At 41.9% G+C, this 20,984-nt stretch overlaps 1 protein-coding gene across 7 annotated transcripts in view; it reads right to left on the minus strand.

Annotated features, from left to right (window-relative positions):
* SYNE1 (spectrin repeat containing nuclear envelope protein 1) overlaps positions 1-20,984 on the minus strand; it is a 423,352-nt gene that overhangs the window by 246,251 nt on the left and 156,117 nt on the right. For all 7 annotated transcript variants that reach the window (XM_085888569.1, XM_085888567.1, XM_085888566.1 and 4 more), the window contains 12 exons: positions 17,313-17,414; positions 16,766-16,969; positions 13,650-13,857; positions 13,088-13,200; positions 12,790-12,995; positions 12,273-12,428; positions 8,240-8,528; positions 7,259-7,431; positions 5,138-5,447; positions 1,138-1,302; positions 699-1,058; positions 381-517 (listed from right to left, as the gene is read on the minus strand). In XM_085888569.1, coding sequence (XP_085744695.1) covers positions 381-517; positions 699-1,058; positions 1,138-1,302; positions 5,138-5,447; positions 7,259-7,431; positions 8,240-8,528; positions 12,273-12,428; positions 12,790-12,995; positions 13,088-13,200; positions 13,650-13,857; positions 16,766-16,969; positions 17,313-17,414 — 2,423 coding nt within the window. The remainder of the gene's footprint in view (positions 1-380; positions 518-698; positions 1,059-1,137; positions 1,303-5,137; positions 5,448-7,258; positions 7,432-8,239; positions 8,529-12,272; positions 12,429-12,789; positions 12,996-13,087; positions 13,201-13,649; positions 13,858-16,765; positions 16,970-17,312; positions 17,415-20,984) is intronic.

Below are 20,984 nucleotides of genomic sequence, written 5' to 3' on the forward strand. Positions count from 1 at the left end.
ACTGCATTGATTACCCTGAATGGTAATTTTTGTGTAGGAGGTCCAAGCTCTGATAATTTGTACCCATACAAATTTACATAAAACACAACTGGTTGGTGAGAGAAGCTAGAGGTCACTGCTGGTCAAAGCTTAGAGGTGTGGTCGGGGCAAAGTAAATACATGAAAGGTTTATTCGCAAAGCTGGAAAAAATCTTTCAAACGAACAATCAGTTGTGATCAATCAATGTCAGAAATTCTAGTCCTGGCCTTCAGACCTTCAGATATCATCCCAAGATTTCTAACCACATTGTTATGGAAGCTCTTTGTCACCATCAATATAAATCTGTTCATGGTTTACGGAATATTGTGAAACAGCTCCTGCTGCTGAACAACAAACTTACCTGCTGTGTTCCCGAATGGCATCATAAACACTGTCAGATAGTGGACCAACATCCTTTGAATAAGAGCACAGATTGTGAAGAAGGGTTTTCACATCCTCATTCAACTGTTCCACTTCAAAAAGTTTCTCTTGAACTTCCTAATAAATGCCAGAGGGTGTGCAAGCACAGCAAAGAGCCGTCAAGGTAAATCAAAACCATTTCAGTGAAAGCCCAACAAATCTCATGAGGCTTTATTAAACGTCTTATGAAATCCCTCTATTAAACAACAAATCTGCACAAGAGCAAATAATTTCTTTGGGAAGCAATTTATAGATTCACCTTTGCTTTCTTAGAAGCTGCAACTACTTCAACATCTGTTCCTTCAACTTTGCTGACTCCACACAAAACTTCACTCATTTGTTTCACTTCTCCCTCAACCAGCTTGAGTTTCAGTTGCAGACCCTCATATGCCACCTCAAACTTTTGTTTTGTACTCATTGCCTGGCACAGCGCCGCTTCCAGCTCTGCCTCGGACTTCAATGCCTGCTCTTCCCAAACATTCCACTCATTCTGCATCTGAAGAACTTCTGTGTCAATGGGTGCATGACCGCTTTGAGCAGTGTTCCTCTTCACCACCTCAGCCTGTGTGTGCACATGATTCTTCCTCTCTGTGCCACCCTTGCGCAATGACAACAGCTCCTGCATTCACAGTGAGAGTAGTTTAGACAACAAATACAATGCTTGCACATGGAGGTGCCTGGGAAAATATCAATCTTACCTTAACCTTGATAAGCTTTTTCTGCAACGTGTCAGCATCACCTGCAGCATCCTTCCATCTATTTAACTCCTCACAGGCCGAGTGGAGCCACGTGTTGATATCATTTACATACCGCAGCCATTGTTTATGATCTTGCAGGTTTGATTCCAACTGCACCACACGCTCCTGCATGAAACCAAACAGACAGCTGGTTAACAAATACAAAATAAAACAAGAAAAAGAGCAATCAGAGATTGCAGACCCTTGCCAAGACTTGCTTTGTGTGGTGTATTTTGTGTGGCGCTGGTGTACTGGTGTGTCACATAATTAAAAAGAGACATAATTAGAACTGCCACCATATAACTGCTGGCAGTGATGACCATGTACCAAGATGTCCCGCTTTGATGCAACCCTGCTTTGATCGGACACCTGACACATGACGTTTTATATTTTTTATGCAAATTAATTTAGAATGGGATTAAAATAAGTTCAATTAAAATCAAATGGAAGCCCAAATAGGTATCGACCTGCATTGGAGTAATCAGAAGGAACCCAAACAAGCAAAAAGCAAAGATGAAGTTATCAGGAGGAACCTGGATAGAGTTCACACTTCAGCTGCTACTCCTCTACCCTCAAACCCATCCAAGCATAGCCAAGTGAGCCTTATTCAGAAATAAATAAATAAAAAGAACCCAGATCACAAAATTAAATAATTTTGGCTGCCAGACAATGTGTTCGATCAAGTTGAAATTTAAAACTTGTATTCCCCATCACTACGAGATCACAATTGTGAAATTTCACATCAATTCATTAAGCAGTTCCAGAGAAAAACATTACGTAATATTTTCTTAAATCCAATAAGGCTGCCAAACCATGTGACTTATCAATTATTCCTGAACAACCTTGTAAACACATGCCTTGGGGAACATATTTGTGACGATTGCCCTCGATCTGTCCAGCTGTTCTGGAGAAGAAGATTTTTATACATTTTAGAGTAAATCCGATATGGCTGCAAACCATGTGACCTATTATGTCATATGTGTGAACTTTTGTTCCTCATGGATAGTCGGTCATATGTGTTTAGTTTCACCTCAATCCGTTCAGCCATTCCAGAGAAGAAGACACTATTTTGTCCCGAGATGACCCTCAAAAATTTACATACTGATCGGATGTAGCGTTCTACATATGCAATTATGACATCATAACGAAGGTGCAAATGACGTCCTAAAAATAAACCATACTTATTCCCCATGAGGAGTACTTGCCATGTGCCAAGTTCCATTTTTCCCTGGGTGCGGTTTCAGAGATACAGAGGTCCAAAGCTTTTCCGTTTTTCCAATATGGCTGCCACACCACGTGAACGATGATGTCATAATTATCATTAGAACATTATACATGAGTTGTCGAACCAATGGTGAAAAATTTGTTTCAATCCGCCAAGTGGTTGTGGAGAAAAACACGAATGCTCTGTGTGGACAAACAAACAGACAAACAAACAGACAAACAGACAAACAAACAAACAAACAAAGACAAAACTGTCTTTGTGAACTGTCCTCTTAAACTGTCTTCAAATGAACCAAACAGGTAAAAGCCAGAAGGAGCCAGGTCAGGACTGTACGGAGGATGCTCCAACACCTCATAGTTAAATTGCCGAAGGATTTCCACAGCATGGGCGGCAGTCTGTGGATGGGCATTGTCATGCAACAATGCAACACCTTTTGATAGTAGCCCACTGCGTTTCCATAGAATAGCTGGTTTCAACTGGTCTTGGAGCATTTCCCAATAACGGACACTGTTTACTATTGCGCCCCCCCCCCCTTTGGTGCAAATGGACAGCAGAGAGGTCATGTTGTCTCCCTTACAATGACACAACTACTGACTGCTCAAGGTGGAAACTGCTTCACAATGACACAAACAGTTGGTGCTTGCACCAGCACGTACAATAGGCAATGTAGTCAACACAACACAGTTTTTAATAAATCGTTGCAGATACTTTTTGATCATAAAATATAATACAAATTATATTTGATGATCTGTTAAGATTTTTACTTTGTGGCCATTCCTGCAGTTGTTTGGTGCTCCTGCAAGTCCCAGCAGAAATAGTCTTGGAATTCCCTGTTTCTTGTAAAATATTCTTTGAACATGAAACAGTTTCCTTATTTTGATGTCCAATTTATTGATTTCTCATTATGGTTAATATACTACAAAATAATTGATTTGGAACATTGGGACTACGACCTAGTTTATAGCTTTGATTTTGTTTCTTGGGGAAAGGTATGTTTTCAGGATTAACCTGAAAATGGTACCTCTCCCCAAAAGTTGCTCACAGATAATTCTCAACAACTGCCCTGCCTATTTATTTGTATCAGATTTAGTGACGTTCTTCTTTTCCTCAATATTTCTATGACATTTTATTTTTGTCTCCTATCGCAGACAGGTCTGCGGTCTCTGTCTCTGTCTCTGTCTCTGTCTCTGTCTCTGTCTCTGTCTCTGTCTCTGTCTCTGTCTCTGTCTCTGTCTCTGTCTCTGTCTCTGTCTCTGTCTCTGTCTCTGTCTCTGTCTCTGTCTCTCTCTCTCTCTCTGTCTCTGTCTCTATCTCTGTCTCCGTCTCTCTCTCTCTCTCTCTCTCTCTCTCTGTCTCTCATCTGCCACCTCCTTTCTGATCTTGCACCTTCTGCTATTTCCGTGTTTTGTTACCCCCCCCCACCATTCCACCCCCACCCCAAGTTTCTGCAGGGCACATGCGCTGCACCATCAATCCCCTTATCGTAAAACGACCTAAATCAAGGATCACTGCTCACCTCCAGTCATTTGCTCCTCTCTTTTCCCACCTGTGGAACAACTTCCACATTCCCTTAAACCTCATTCTTCCCTCCAAGTCTTCAAGGCAGTTGCTCAACACCATCTCAGATCATCGCCCATCCAAAACCGTGATCTTTTCTACCCCTGTTAACCACCCCCCAGCCCATCTCTTTTCAAATTTTTGCTTCTGTATTCATCTTCTCTTCTCCATGCATCCTCCCCCACCCCACATTCCTTCCCACACCCACTGTTTGTCCAAGTCTCACTCTATTTTGTCCTTCAACCCTGCTGTTTATGTTTCCCAACTCTCTCTCATACTATTCAATAGACATACTATTCCTTTTGTTCTGTTACAAACTAATCCATTCAGTGTATTCTCTCTTCTACGATCCCAGACTCTGTATAAAAAAACCTCTTGCATTGTTCTTTGGTCCATATTGGTGAAAAATAATTAATTTAGTTTGCTTTTCTTGCTATCAATGTGCTTTTCCATCCATCCAACATCCCCCCAAAAAATCCAATTTTAGTTGTTTTCGTTTTCATGATATGACATGAAAAGTTTTAAATTAATCATGTACCACAGGTGTGTTGCATTGTTCCTTTGCATGATTTATTGTTGGAAGTTATTTTATATCTCTGTCTTTGTCTTTGTAATTTTACTTAAATGGCCCCGAGATAGGCCAAACAGAAGAGAAGAGAGGGGGTCTCTTTGGAAGATATGTCATTGTATTTCAACATCTGGAAGTTTAATTGTTCATTCACAGATGTGATTACAACAGCTTGAGGTGAGACATGAACAGTCGATGAAATATCATCAATTGCAAATTACATAAAACTCTTCTTCTTCTTTTGGCTGCTCCCGTTAGGGGTCGCCACAGCGGATCATCCGTATGATCCGCATAGTGATTTGGCACATGTTTTACGCCGGATGCCCTTCCTGACGCAACCCTGGTCGCCTCTTAGGACACAGGGATATGGTACACCTATTTTAACCGGGGTATATGCCGGCCCAGTATACTGGTACTCATTTCGCCGACCTCGGAAGGATGACAGGCTGAGTCAACCCCCTGGTGTATTAATTCAGTGGCCCAACGGGGCTTGAACTCAGGACCTTTTGGATCCCAAGCCACTGCCCTAACCACTGCGCCAACACCAGGCTCTTACAAATTACATAAAACATCCATGGAAAATTTATCCTTCGGCAAAAAGACAAACAAACCTTTGCTGAGGTGGCAACATCATAGTAGTGCGAGCGAAGGTTTCCGGTGATGTCTTCACGAAATGTTGCATCACCAGTGGTTTGCAGAAGTTCCTGAGCCTTCTCCAAGAGACAATCAAGCAAAGGTGCCTGTCCTTCTATGTCAGCTAATGTGGCAGATGCTCGCTCAACTAGCATCTCCTTTTCCTTTATGTCAATGGCAGCCTGAGGTGGCAGCGCAAGCTGTTGGGCTGTATTATCCAACCAAACTATAAAGTTCTTCTTCCTTTCTTTATAGTGCTGCCACTCTTGGTTCAATTTCTCCAAGCAACTGCCAGAAAAAGCAAACACATATCACACAACAAAAAAGTACCATAGTTTGACCTTCAGCTGAAAAGCTCCTGGCCGTGTTGACCTATCGAGTCTGGATTTGATCTCAGATGGGGTCAAACTTTGTTAAGCACTTGTGCCATGCCAGCAGGGAGTGCTGCATGTCAAACAACACAATTTTCTCGGGTGGAAAGGCAAAGCCTCCTGTTTTATATGACTTCATATTTTAGACATTAAATATCTCATGTATACAGGGTGATCCAAAATAATATGCAACTTTTGAAATAGCTGTCAAAGTTTTATGAATAAGATCCTTTTTCTATGTTTTCAGGTCACCTAAAGAATAAGGTTTAACAATTTCCAAAGGAGTTTATCAAAATGCAAGAATTCCACAATACAAAACCATCAAAAGTATTGTTGAAATGTTTGAAGACAATGGAAGTGTGAAAGACCAAATTAAAGGACATGGGGGTTGAAACCCTTCAGTGAGAACACCTGATAAGATAGAGGCTGAAAGAGAAGCCTTGCAGGCTTCTTCAAAAAAAGTCAACATACCAACTTGCACAACTGGTGGAAACATATAACACGACCGTTGGCAGAATCGTATCTGACGATTTCAAACTGTGTCCATACAAGATGCAGTTACTGCAACATCAGAGCAAAAAGAAATAAGAGGGAGAGGTTCGAATTTTGCACTGCCATTGCCCAGGGGATTGAAGAAGACCAGAATTTTTTGGACAACATCTTATTTTGTGTTGAGGCCCACTTCCATCTCAGCGGCCACATTAACAAACAGAACATGCGATTTTTGGCAGAACACCAACCACACGAACATGTGGACCAACCACGTTCTGTAACTAAAGTAACGATTCGATGTGCTGTTGGATGTAGCGGTATAATAAGACCTTTCTTCTTTATGAAAGGAGCCGAACAAACAGTGACGGTGAACACAGTCAGATATGTAGACATGCTGCAGAGAAGATTCCCTCCAGCACTGAGAAGGAAGCAAGACATCGCAATGAATTCAGTCATCATCCAACAAGATGGTGCACCACTGCATATTATGTCTCATGGTATTTTAGTTTTTGAGACATTTCCTGGGTGATCGACTCATTGATCGACCAACGGGCAACCCATGGCCTCCCAACTCACCAGATCTGTCTCCTCCCGCAGACTACCTATGGGGGTCCCTCAAAGTTAAAGTCTATGAAAACAACACACTGCAGGAGTTGAAAAAATAACATCAGAAAGAAAATCAGACACATAGCAGCTCCATTTATCAGCTGAGTCATCAACAACCTCAGTGTCTTTGTGGTAGCTATCATCCAGAGGAGCAGCTTTGGATTGAGCACTTCATCAACTACTAATGATATTGCTCCTTATTGCTGGTTGAAAGATTTTTGTTTATTATTGTGAAATAAATGCAACTAATCATGTGTATCATTACACAAAAATAAGCAAAATCGACCAATAATGAAAAAATAAAATGAAGTTAAATAAAAAGTTGCACATCATTTTGGACCACTCTGTATATCAAAGAGTAGGTCATAATGTGCAAGTTCCGAGACCAAATTATCTGATTGTGGTTCAATGTATAATTAACTTTTCCTGCAGTTAGCAGGAATGTTGAAGTGAGGATATAACACAGACATTATGGGCTAAATGGTCAGTACATGTTCCTTAATTACCTTGTGGTTCCTCATAACTACTCTTCCCTTGAATTTACAAGATCTGAACAGTTCTACTGCTCCATTAACTCCACTGTCAATAAATCCATTTGAGATTATAGCAATACCAGTATAGTGACTTTACCTGTGATAATTAAGGGATACTTCATTCAGTTCATTGAAAGCCTGGTGGAGTGAATGAAGTTGAGTTTTTATGACCTCCTGCCCTGCTTCACTGCTGCTTGTCATCACCCTGTCTCCTTTTCCAATGGCCATATTCAGTTTCACTTCTCCTTCTCCCTTTGCAAATAAAATTTCCTGAAAAGGTAATGCAAGAATTTTATATAGATATCAATAAGCTCACACACAGGAAAAGATAATGTGACCCATCATGCCTGTGTTGTATATTTATCCCATTATTACCTTGTATACTCAACCAAATACATAACTTTACATATATTTACCTCTGCCACCGAAGTTGAAGTAGGTTATGTTTTCACCCCTTTCTGTCCGTTTGTCACTTTGTCTGTGTACAGGATATCTCAAAAAGTTGAGGACGGATCTGGATGAAATTTTGTGGACAGGTTCGGGGTGTTACAAGGATGAACTGATTAGATTTTGGTGAAGATTCTGATCCGGATCCAACTACAATAATTTCTAAAGTGATTTTTCACCATTGAGAGATCGGGCTAAAACAATATATAGCATGATACGTCAAAAAGTTGTGGACGGATTTGGACAAAACTTGGTGGACAATCGAATCAATTCGTCCATGCCCACACCCGCGAATTGATTCGATTTTGGTGACGATCCGAATCCGGATCTGGATGCGACAATTATTTAATTTTTAAAGTGATTCTTCATGGGCAAAAATGATACATAGCCTGATATTTCAAAAATGTATTGATTAGGCCCGATATGTTCTCGTGCATCAGGCATTACGTGGCGGAGTTATGCGCTCTACCAAGTGCCCTTCTAGTTTAATAATGTAATACGGACTGCATACATCCCTCTGTTTAACTTTTCTGCATCCATGTAGTGTTCTGCATCCCAATTCTAATAAAGACTTCCTTGCCCTTTGCTAAATATAAGTTGGATAAATTTTGTTTTTGGTGAAGTGCTTTACCTGGATTTGACTCAACCGCTTCTCGAGGGTTTCCTGGTTGCCTATGGTACTGTCCATAGAAGGTAGGCGGTCTTTCATTCGCCTGACACATGACCAAGTTCCTTTCAGTGCTTCTTCAAAGGCTTGGTGTTCATGTAAGGTTTGTTGGCTGTCTTGTAGTTTGCTCTGGGTGAGCCTTATTAGCCCTTGAAAATTCTCAAACAAATTATTTCCCTGCAATTTGCTTCCATCTCCAGCACCAGCCTGGTCTACAGCTTGCGCAGCATCAGCCAGTTTCTGAAATTCTTCCCTGGGCAGGAAATTAAAAATGTAAACATATACGAAGAGGAACCAAGATCTGTAATTAGTTTCCTCTCTTTTTGAAGCAGATAGAGGGATATATAGAGAGAGAAAGAGGGAGAGAGGGAGAGAGGGAGAGAGGGAGGGAGGGAGAGAGGGAGAGAGGGAGAGAGGGAGAGAGGGAGAGAGGGAGAGAGCGAGAGAGGGAGAGAGGGAGAGATGGAGAGATGGAGAGATGGAGAGATGGAGAGAGGGAGAGAGGGAGAGAGGGAGAGAGGGAGAGAGGGAGAGAGGGAGAGAGGAAGAGAGGGAGAGAGGAAGAGATGGAGAGATAGAGATAGAGATATATATTGCTTGTTATCTTCATAGACGGGTTTCAGAAGGTGAAATGGAGCTCAAAGCCCAGATCTCAGAGTAGGTGTGTGTGTGTGTGTGTGTGTGTGTGTGTGTGTGTGTGTGTGTGTGTGTGTGTGTGTGTGTGTGTGTGTGTGTGTGTGTGTGTGTGTGTGTGTGTGTGTGTGTGTGTGTCTTTAAGAAAAACAAATGATTCCAATTAATGACAACTAGTGATAGAAAAAAAATTAAAAGCAGAAACCAAATATGAAGGGAAGGTTTGCCTTTATTAAGGAAATAATTGCCTCAATGAAAGTTTATCGATTGAAAATGCTTGAGCTGATATCGGAAAATACTTCGGTCAACAAGGAACGCTCATTAGTTATCTCATTTGTTTGTGCATATACTCTGCTCACACATAATCACACCAAAGACCACAGCAAGAAATTTGCGATCAAAACTACGGGAATCTTTTGGTAGTCCCTCACACGAAGATCAATACTTTTGGTGTTTGAGCATTCTTCAAATATGGTCCTCAACTGTGGAACTCTGCCTTTTAAAATTTTCACAGCCTCATCTCTGTTTCTAAATCTGTTAAAATTACATCATTATCTTCTTCTTCTTCTTTCGGCTGCTCCCGTTAGGGGTCGCCACAGCGGATCATCCGTATGATCCGCACAGTGATTTGGCACATGTTTTACGCCGGATGCCCTTCCTGACGCAACCCTGGTCGCCTCTTACGACACAGGGATATGGTACACCTATTTTAACCGGGGTATACACCGGCCCAGTACACTGGTACTCACTTCGCCGACCTCGGAAGGATGACAGGCTGAGTCAACCCCCTGGTGTATTAATTCAGTGGCCCAACGGGGCTTGAACTCAGGACCTTTTGGATCCCAAGCCGCTACCCTAACCACTGCGCCAACACCAGGCTCATTACATCATTATATGGTTGCTTGTTTCAACCTAAAAAAGTGCTAAAAAAAGAATTCATTAAAATTCTTCCACAATGGGATAATTTATTTGTCCCTGCTGGTTGTGATATGGGAACAGCCATTTCTTAATAATAGAATGACCATGACAAATATGAACCAAATAAGGGGGTAGGCTGGACATGTAGACAAGTACTGTACTGTAGTGTAAAAAAAAATATATATATATATATCCATCTCGGAATAACGAATCCTCAAAAGTAACATCCTTTTTCGAGTAAATGTTGTATCGTACAACTGCAAAAGTCTACCCGATGAAAACGTTTAAATATTCAAATACTTTCCTGTTATTTTGGTAAAATCAGCAAAAAGTGACAGCAACCTCGTGGTTGAATATGCAAACGACCACTGAAACATTTTTGAAACAAAGGGGGCAGTGATCAAAATGCTTACGATGAAGGTGTGTATTGGCAATTGTCGCATGATTGTCAATTGATTATAATCACAAATGCCTTGAAGAAGAATATTTTGACAGTAACAATTCTGTTTGTAAATCACTGAGAAAGACTTTTGTCATCATGAAGATAGACATGCAATGTCATAAAGGATGCTGTTCAAACAAAATAGTTCAGAGGTAACATCTCTGCACTCAAGTTGTCTTGTCTTGGATTTGATTATCAGGGAAGAATAATCAAGTTACAAACTTTATTCCTGGGCTTCAAAGCAAGATTTTGCATCTAAATCCTTTCAAATAGGGTGTTAAGCCAGGTATCCCACCTATTCGCATTTACTTTTTGGCATTATAGATCCCACTGCACCTTTTGTAAAATTTGGATTTTGCATACCAGCACTCTGCGCAAATTTATTCCTTCGCTACATCTGGAGCGGAATGGCAACAATGGGTTGTGAAGCCAAATATAATGTCATGACAGATACTGTATCCATGCATGAAATTCCAATGATGATGATGAATAAAGGATAATAGTGGGACCGATTGATAAGAAACCAACCGATCCCGGTTCTCACTTGCACCCTAGTGGTCCCGGGCCTTTCTCCTCCCTCCTCTTTGGTTCTCTGCCCCACCTGCCACACCCGTCAGCACTGCCCAAACTGCAACCTGGGTGGAGATTTCTGAGAGGCGGAAAAGGAGCTTTTGAACCAGCACACGGGAATCTAGGCCCTGTGCCTCTAAGCTGCTCTAAAGTTTTCTCCACATCGTTTGCGATCATGTGGGGGGCAACCGTCCAGCACCAGCTCTGATCTGTCCCTCTCAAGAGGGTCAGCTTCATTGTCGCAGCGAGCATCAGATGATCCAAAAGATCAACTGGATGCCCGTCATAGTGCTGGGCGCTCCCCCCGAATGGTACGCGTGTTGGGCCGGTTAGCCGGTAGTGGAAAGCGAATCAGTGTGCTGCAATCACGGACGTATCTCTTCGGCACCTGCCATCTGCTGTCACGAGGAAAGGCTTGGACAGTGCCGAAGTGTCGGCATCCCAAAAGGACCTACTGTATACAACAGCAGTGCCCAGTTGCATCTGATCTGGTGGCTGGCAACCCAACCCACCCGCAGTCGGGAGAAGCCACCCCGACAAAAGAGTCCCAACCACCCAGCTGCCGCGGCACATATGGGGCGAGTCCCTGGAACACTCGCCCACTGGGCAAGACTCGGAGGGACAGTTCTGAGGACCTCTACTATGCACATCTCACAGGATGGCCACCTTGCGGCGAGGTCCCAGGCAGTGGGCCTGAGCACCACCCACCAGGGGAGGTCTGACTTTGGCGAAGTTCCGATGTTGGGGTGATGATTGTGAGGAGATTGTGGAGAGAGGGGGTGTTGGATGGTGGTGGGTATTGTTGGGTGATGGTTTATGGGGGATTGTGGGGGGATGGTGAAGGGGGGACCCTGAAAGTTTTTGCATTCTCGGTCAAATCCGCTTGGAGGAGTAGATGGTGATACATACATACTTTCTCTCCACTATAAATAGATGGTGGTTCCTTTGATTTGTAGAAATTTGTATTGATAATAGATAATTATTTTCAGATAACTGCCAGGAAATGGCAACAGGTGTTTCATTCACCGCTCAAATCGCTCGTGTACATATGCTGGTAGCTCGGTATTGATTGTTGCAGTTTCGAGCAACGGCTGTTTCTTCCGCCAAATCATAGGGATGGCATCTTCTCTCAATCATAGCAGATAACCACAAGATCTGACCATCTCTGTTGTATCATAAGGGTATTTTCCATTAATAACTCTGTTGTCGGGTATTAAGGGATACATTGGCATCGAGGTGGTCTGATCATTTGGGTTCCCCTTTAAAACTACATGCATGTTTGCATAAAAGTAATTGATAGAAAAAAATTCTCAACTCGACAAACTGAAGAGAATGTTTTTGGGGTCAACTTCATAGAACTACAATACAGGTGTAGTGTTATAAAAATTACGAGTCAATCTCAGGTTTCCAGAAAGAAAGAAGAAATAAAACAACCTTTTTTTGAGGATTTCTTGTTGCAAGTCTTTCAGCTTCTCCACCTCAGACCTTTTTTCAGAAACACTCTGGCAAAGTTCACCTTGGCCTTCAGAGGACAACTGTTTCTCAATGTGGTTCAGCCAAAGGCTCAGCTCTTTTACCTGGCATTCAAAACTTGGTGGCACAAAAAAATTCATTATAATCTATTAAGAAATACATATTTCATATAAAGAAGAAAGTGCTTTGTTTCATCAAAAAAGTGCTTTGTTTCATCAAAAAAGTGCTTTGCCTATAGAAGATGAACACAAACTGTAAAATATTCTCATTCTGGGCATCAGGAACTTGTGAGGGTCATATAATTCAGTTTTATCAATGAGATGGTACCATTGAAATAAAATTATTGAATTATCAATGAATCCAACTTTTCCTTTCCCAAATGAACATGTTAGCACATCATATGACAAATCATAGAAATTGAATCCACATGACACATCCGTGCACAAATATTCCAGCAGCTGAATCCAGATCTACGTACGTGTTCAAGGTGGAAAGGGCCGTGGTTAAACTGTCCTCATCCTTCCTGCACCGCTGCGAAAAGTTATCCCAATTTTCACGAGCCACTTCTGCTTGTTGTCGAGCTTGTTCCCCATCATGTTTGGGCTGGGTCCGTGCTAACTGCTCAGCTGCTTCAAACACCGTTCCCAATAGTTTTTGAACTTCAGGCTCAAGTTTTTCAATGTCCTGCATGCAACGATTCGTGAAATGACATAAATAACAGAGGTCCTTAGAATATTCATCCCCACCTGGCTGACAATATATTCAATACATTTTACCTTTAACTTCTGTAATTTTGTTTCCACAGTGACAGCATCTCCAGATGTGCTGTTGCAGTCCTTCACACTCGTCTTCACCTCCGCAAGGAAGTTGGTAAAGTTCTGTAATGCATCTGCGGACCAATCCAGCATTATACTTGATACAATCTGCAATAATTACAATACACATACTTTATCATGGAATGTCATTTCTATAAATTTGAGTGAAAAAAATCAATTGATCAGAAGAGATGTGTGAATGTATTTTATCGGGAATTTCTGACAAGTGCATTGTAGTTGTTTTTGTTTTCGTAAAGTTACATTTTTTTCATACACTCGGCAAACAAAAAGTAATTTATATTTTTTGAAAACTACCTCAGTCCAAGAAGTTGGGGCAATGTTGCTTTAAATTATGCCAATAGAAAACAACGAAGAAAGACAAAATATTTTGAAATACATCGACGCTTGTTTATCTCAATGAAAATAATTGTATTACCAAGCAGCACAAGTTGGTTAGAATGTCACTTCCAGGGTTCCTCGAAACCCCTCCTGTTAGGAACAACCTCTCGTGCATAGGACTTACCATTGAGCTCTCTTTCAGCTCGGCCCTGCAGCTTGTTCTGCACATCAGCACAGAGTTTTTTGACAGCATCGTAGGAACGGACAACACCTGCGACCCGGTGGCCCACGCCTTCCAGTTCCTCTGTTTGATACTCACGACACAAACTGTTCAAGTTCTCCCTCACAGTATCAATGTCACCCTGCTGTGCCATGAGCTCCTTTTGGATTTGCTACAATAAGTGAAGATGTTGGTGGAAGGTGACAATTATTAACAAGATATATTGGTTTTTCTAAGACACTGACATGTAACAGCAGTTAAACATAATATATTTCTGTCATAAAGTTTGATATATATATATATATATATATATATATATATATATATATATATATATATATATATATATATATATATACATATACATATATATACATATACATACACACACACACACACACACACACACACACACACACACACACACACACACACACACACACACACACACACACACACACACACACACACACACACATGTGCTGGGCCGATATCGGAATCGGTAATCGGCAATGTTTCCGTCATCGACATCGGCTGATTAGTCAGTGTGCATGCCGATTACCGAATACTGTACTGTACTGTACTATATATATACAAAACCCAAAACTTTGAGTAGATTTCACCTTGTTTTGGACAAATTTCAAGAAACAGAATCTTACTAAAATTATAGACATTTCAAGGGGATGTGCATAAACATTATTCTTTATTAACTCCTGCCAATCGTCATGTGACGAGTAAAAAATTTGACTCAGTAATTTGGAAAACGTAAATTTGACAAACAGCTCGAAAATATGGTTATCAAATTTATTTTGCTTTCCATATAATCAAAACCATGTAACCTTTATAAAGCAAACCCGATTAATATAAATTAACCAAATGCTTTAGAAATAGCCGTGAGGACAAAGGAAAACATGATCGCTCATATGCTCCAGAGAATAAAACTTAAAACCTACTGCACGTTCTCCTTGACCAGTGTCTTGATGTCATCCACTCCAGGTGTACCGAGCGCAAAGCATCAGTGTTCACATTTCAAAGGCGGACCGACAGTATTCTGGGACGCTTGAGTATTCTGGATTGTTCAGTGCTGCTTGTGCAGCATCTTCTTCTTCTTCTTCTTCTTTCGGCTGCTCCCGTAAGGGGTCGCCACAGCATATCATCCGTATGATCCGCATAGTGATTTGGCACATGTTTTACGCCGGATGCCCTTCCTGACGCAACCCAGGTCGCCTCTTACGACACAGGGATATGGTACACCTATTTTAACCGGGGCATACACCGGGACCAGTACACTGGTACTCACTTCGCCGACCTCAGATGGATGGCAGGCTGAGTCAACCCCCTGGTGTTAATTCAGCAGCCAACGGGGCTTGAACTCAGGACCCTGGGATCCCAAGCCACCACCCTAACCACTAAGCCACAACCAGGCTTCCTGCTTGTGCAGCATATGATAACAAAATAAACTGTCTTTCATCTGACAAAGCAGTGAAACTCATCTTTCTCAAAACAAATATGAGCTTTTTGACTTTGAATGTTAAAACTCATAAGCGTGGCATTTTCCATATTTTGAACCATGCGAGCATGGGTAACAACCTTATGATTAGTCTCCCACTGAGCTTATCATCACCAGATGAGCATAGCCCCCACTGCAGGAATCTCCATACCCACCCCCTCCAATTTTTTTTTTATCCCAACACGCCCCTCTAGAATGCCAGCAGTAATCATATACAATGTTGCCAATTTATTTGTTTTCTATGTTACCATGTGGTCCTCTTGTCAAACTGTGTGAATGTGAAATTTATGAGACAGCATGTTTCACATTGTTACGGGTTGGGCACTTCGTCCCTCCCTCCACTCTTCTTAGCACGCAGGACAGTGATTGGGCTCACTGCTGAGCAGGGATGTGCTCATTGGCCAACACTGTCGTGACCCAATGGCTATATATGGAGAGCGCATGTTGGCTCGAGCGTATTGTGCTCTAAAATAGTCCCACAAATTAAAAAAGAAAGTGCGGTGCACTGAACCAGAATTGTTTTTACCAATGAGTGTGCTCCGAAAAGTCACATGTCTTCGGTGCAAGTGCCTCAAAAATAAAAACTCCGACACATTGTAAATTTCAAATTGCAATTGAAAATTGCATTTTTACAGGGTTGGGCCCCCCACTCGCACACTGATAAAACCATATATATATTAATACTGAAGGACCAATTTTGTGCTCCTCCTCACGGTCGCATCACGTTTTTCTCGGTACTGTGACCTGAGAGGTTTTGACACGGTGTACGTCGAAGTAGACACGTGCACAAATCAGGGGACTTCTTCACAAGGAGTAGTGTACAGCAAAAATGTCGTGTACAAGGACGTTTTGTAGGCCTCATTAGGTAAGGCCATGGAGTACATCGACTGGGATCCGGCTCTTACAAGAGCCACCACTGGTTGTCATATTGGGCTCATGGAACGGAATCCATCTGTGACGGGGTTTCGGCTAGTTTATAATACTAAGTCAACAGCCGATCGATTTACTTACTGTATGAACGACTGTTCGAATCTCTTTGTAACTCGGGGACTCCCTGGACTGTGTTTTGGATAAAACTTGGTTTTCACACGACCAGCCCAGTATGAAATTCTTCATTTCAGATCTGTCAATAGCTTATCGAATGAGCATACAGTAGCTCATCATTCGTTTTAAAATGATGTGGCATTCGGTGCACCAATGAACTATAGAAAGGATTTAAAATGTATCGATTCACAGCCACTCAAGAACGTCAATCCTTAAATCGCGGGCACGGCACCAATCAGGCACGGTGTCCACTTCATGTTTGCACAATGCACTATGACGTCATTACTTAACACTTTATAAATCGGCATTGGAATTGGCATCGGCCAATATTTTTTTTTAGTAATCGGCCCAGCACGCACACGCGCGCGCACACACACACACACACACACACACACACACACACACACACACACACACACACACACACACACACACACACACACACACACACACACACACACACACACACACACACACACACGTGCATTTTGTGTTATCAATTGTATTATATATTATACATGCCTACCTCAACTTTGGGCATATCTTCAGGGTTGCAATTTAATTGGAGTTGGGTGCATGAGGCTTCTGCAGATGACAAGCTCTTTCCCAGGTCCTCGACTTGGCTCTCCAGCTCAGTCTTACGTGATGCGAATTCTCTCTGCACAACTCTGCTTGCCTTGCAACCCTCATAAACTTGTGCCACTTGTTGGCTAAAAGCCACCTGCAGTGCCTGGGTAAAGGAAAATGTACAAATGATTCTGCAAAGATCACCTTACAACAGCAATGAGTACAACTATGGTGCACACTCAGGGCAAAGGTAAAATTTATACTTTTGTATGTTACAATTCCCAAACGAGGCCTCTATATTTTCAATTATCATTTGCTGTTCATACAGATTGCACCAAATGTGTTTTGTTTTAAACTATATCAACCATTTTACTTGATACTAACAGTGTTTCCTCCTCTCCTCCTCCACTTTCCCGTTTCATGCATTCCATTGATATTTACCCACTGTCAGTCTCCCTTGCTCTTCCAAGAGCCTCGCTCCTGCAAAGAAAAATAAAATGTTCAACCTGGAGTTCAGAAGGCAAGTCTGACAGTTCTAGTCGTTGTTTCAGTTCCTCCATCTTCCTGGTGGCACAGTCAAGGTTTTCCTTCTGTTTCTCCAGCTCATCCTGCAAGGAATCATCATGCTAGTGGGGAAGAATAGTGCACTGGAGTTCCACTGCAAACAAGTCGAGTGAAAGTGCAAACTATTCATTGCTATGCTGTGTACAAATTAACTTGAGGTGATAAATTCAACTCGATGGTTTGTGATTATATCAATTGTAGAGAGGCTGACACGAATGACCCTGATGTATGATATTTATTACATTGCAGAGTAAACATATTGTGCTATGAACCCATTACAAACCCAGCCCACAGGATGCATCAGAGCTAGGGGGAGGGCGGAGGGGGGGGGGATGATGCTCTTGATGCAGTGCTCCTTGTAGGTTCGGGCAGGAAATTTGAATTTGACCAGGATGCTGGCGATACCTTGCATACTCTGTTATGAAAGATGCCGTGGGATATTTAAGGTGCATCAACTAACACTAGCCTACGGGACACTCAACTTAGCATCCAACAAAGGGACGGTGCACCTTGTGATGCAACACTTTGCTTTGAAGCATCAATCCGGCAGTTTATAGTCAGGTCGGGAAACAAACCCAGAGTCGATGCCTGAAAGGTCATTGTGCAATCTCTGCAACATCTTATGAACATGATGAAATTGAGGCAGAAGATGTATGGCATCGTTTTATGAGGAAAGGAAAAATAATGTAATTTGTCATCAGAAATAGTGTCCACTCTGAGTCTGGGAGCTCGGCCTGTGGTTTAAACTCCAGCCGAGTCACACCAAAGACTGGCACGTGCTGCTTCCTTGATTGACACTCAAAAATTAAAAGGATAAAGGATAAACAAATGCTGAGAAGGCAATGGCAAACCACCCAGTATAAACCTTGCCAAGAAACTGTTTTGGCAGCACCAATGTGTTCTTTAGAGTATGGAATATCAAATAAAACCAAAGTTGTCAGAAATAGCCATTTTGGTTTTTTTCTTTGCAGTTTTCACGAGATAAGTTCAGCTACTCTCCATCTGTGGAAGTTGGCTTGCCATACATATTCACCAACATTGCTTTTTCGTGTGGTTTGTCAAAAGGTCTGCCCGATGCGTAACCGAGAAAATTATCGAGTTTCCCAACAATTCACGTGCTCAACATCCACATGTTGAAGGATGGTGAAAAGTGGACATCAGGAATCTTTTCAGGCAATTTCATGAATATTCAGTATTTCACCCAACAATTGTGCGGGAATACTGTAAACAATCGACCTCGTTGCTGAAGATTACATTCGCTGTCAACTCGATCATTTTCTCGTATCAGGCTTCCGGTTTGGTGGATTCAGCGCTCCTGATGGCACAATGCGATCAGTGAATTTTTTCCCCATATTTGTTATGGTAATTTTGTGAAAGGTTTGGTGTGTTTGATATTGCTTATGGTTGCGGTAAAGTTGGGAGCAGATGAGTGAGTAATTGTATTGTATTAAACATAATAGCAAGGCATTATTTAAGACCATAATGGGTAAAGAACAGGTTAACTCAAGTATGGGATCATTGAGGAATAGCACAGAAAGATTGGTTAGTGATGAAAGTGGGATGGCAGTCTTAATAGTTTGAGACATTAAGTCGAGATCATATGGGGAACCATGTAGATAAATTTAAACTAATTAAAGGGATCATGGATTTACAAAAGGAATTTTAAGGTCAAGCTTAACAAATTAATTGGAGTTCTATGAGGCAGTTTCTCATTGGGTGGATGAAGGAAGTGCACTGAATGTATAAGAGTATAACGAGACTTTCAGAAGAAATTTGATAAGGTAGCACAAAAAAGTGTTAGCTGAGCTTTGGGCTTGCAGAGTGGCACGTAGAGTAGCTAACTGGATTGGAAACTGGATTTGTGGTAGGAAGCAAAGTGACTGTGAATGAGAGGATGTCCAGCTGGAAGGTAGTAAGTAGAGGGCTACCTCAGGGGTCAGGATTATTATTGATAATTTGCATCAATGATTTGGACAATGGGATTTAGAGTCAGCTTTACAAATTTGCCAATGACATAAAACTTGGAGGTAGGCTGATCAGATTCAGGAAAGTCAATATAGTTTCATCGATTAGGCATACTGTCTCAGGAGAAACCCTCTCTTCCTTTTTGCAGTCAACTCCACCTTATGTTTTGCAGTCCCTCCATCCATCTTCTAGGCAGACATCAGCTGCGTCTCTCTTCTGCTGATTTGGAAATGATAAGACACTGGTGAAACAAATGGAACATGTCCTTCAATCCCCAAAAATCTCAGTCTCATACTATCACCCCAGAAGGATCATCAAACGAAACCACCGATTCATCTCCTTGGTCATCACCTGGAAGGGGTTCAGTCTCTTGAACTTGTAGGCCTCAGAATGAACCATACCATTTCCTGGATCGACCACAAAGCAAATCTGGCCTCCGAAGCCAGCCACATATTGACCCAAGTCTTTCCTCGGAAAATCAGAGCGACTCACAATCTACAAAGCTTTTGTCCAAAGCTCAATGGAGTACTGCTCTCTACAATGGGCTGGTGGCTCAAGCATCACATCTGTCTCTCCAGGATTCTGTGCAATCTAAAGCTCAAATTATTGGAATCAAAATTATTAGAAGCCAAAGCACAGGGTCTGTTGCACTTATATCATATGCAGTTGGGTGGTCTCTCTGTTTTCTATCATCTATTTTCCTATATTGCTCACTCTGCTTTCTTCGTCCTCCAACACTACCTACTCCAGAATGCACATATTCTTCCTGTAACCTGGTTCGGCTTCCAAAATCAAGGCTAACTGCACACTTCAACTCTTTTATTCTTCACTTCTCCTGTTACGGACTCATCTTCCAAAGGCTGTTCTGTCTCGATTTTCTCTCCCGAGCTCCAAGTAAGCAGTGCACCATCATCTCTTGTCGTCCACAATTCTGACCCATGATCGTTCTTATCCCCATTATCCATTCCTCACCCAAACATCTTACTTGCATTTTTCAGTGTTTCCTCTGCCCCCCCCCCCACCCCACCCCACCCCTTTTCCTCTCCTCCTTTCCAGTTTGACCATTCCCTTGGTATTTATCTCACTGTCATCTTCTAGGTTCCATCTTCCTCTTCCATGTGAATAAAATAAAAATGGGCAGATCCTGTTTCGCAAAAGGAAATGTCTGGTGCTGTGGATGAGTAAGAATAATGAAAATATGGATTACATCATGCAACAGCAATCTTGGAGCATGCAGCACAACATAATCATCTAGGGGTGGGGGGCAATAGATATGGGGTGAAGCAGACAGCACATTGCCAGTCAGATATCGGTAAGGCTAACAGGGTTTTAGATTATCATTGCAGAGGGATAAATTATAAATCAAAAGAGGTAGTGTTCACACTGTATAGGAATTTTGTGAGGTCTTCTTGAGAATATTGTGTGTAGGTTTGGTCAACACTTCTCAGAAGGACATAGATGTCATGGAGAGGGTAATTCAGCATAGAGCAACAAATTGATTCTGGGGCTAGCTAGACTAACGTATGAGGAACGGCTGAAGGAGACAGGATTTTATACATGAGAAAAGAGGCAATTACGAGGGGATCTGATAGAGATGTTTAAGTAATGAAGGGTATAGCCAAAATAAGTGGAGAAGAGCTTTTCAGCAG

The sequence above is a fragment of the Eptatretus burgeri genome, chromosome 7 (genome assembly GCF_056783735.1).
Source record: "Eptatretus burgeri isolate ZD-2024b chromosome 7, Ebu_testis_v1, whole genome shotgun sequence".
Taxonomy (NCBI): Eukaryota; Metazoa; Chordata; class Myxini; order Myxiniformes; family Myxinidae; genus Eptatretus; species Eptatretus burgeri.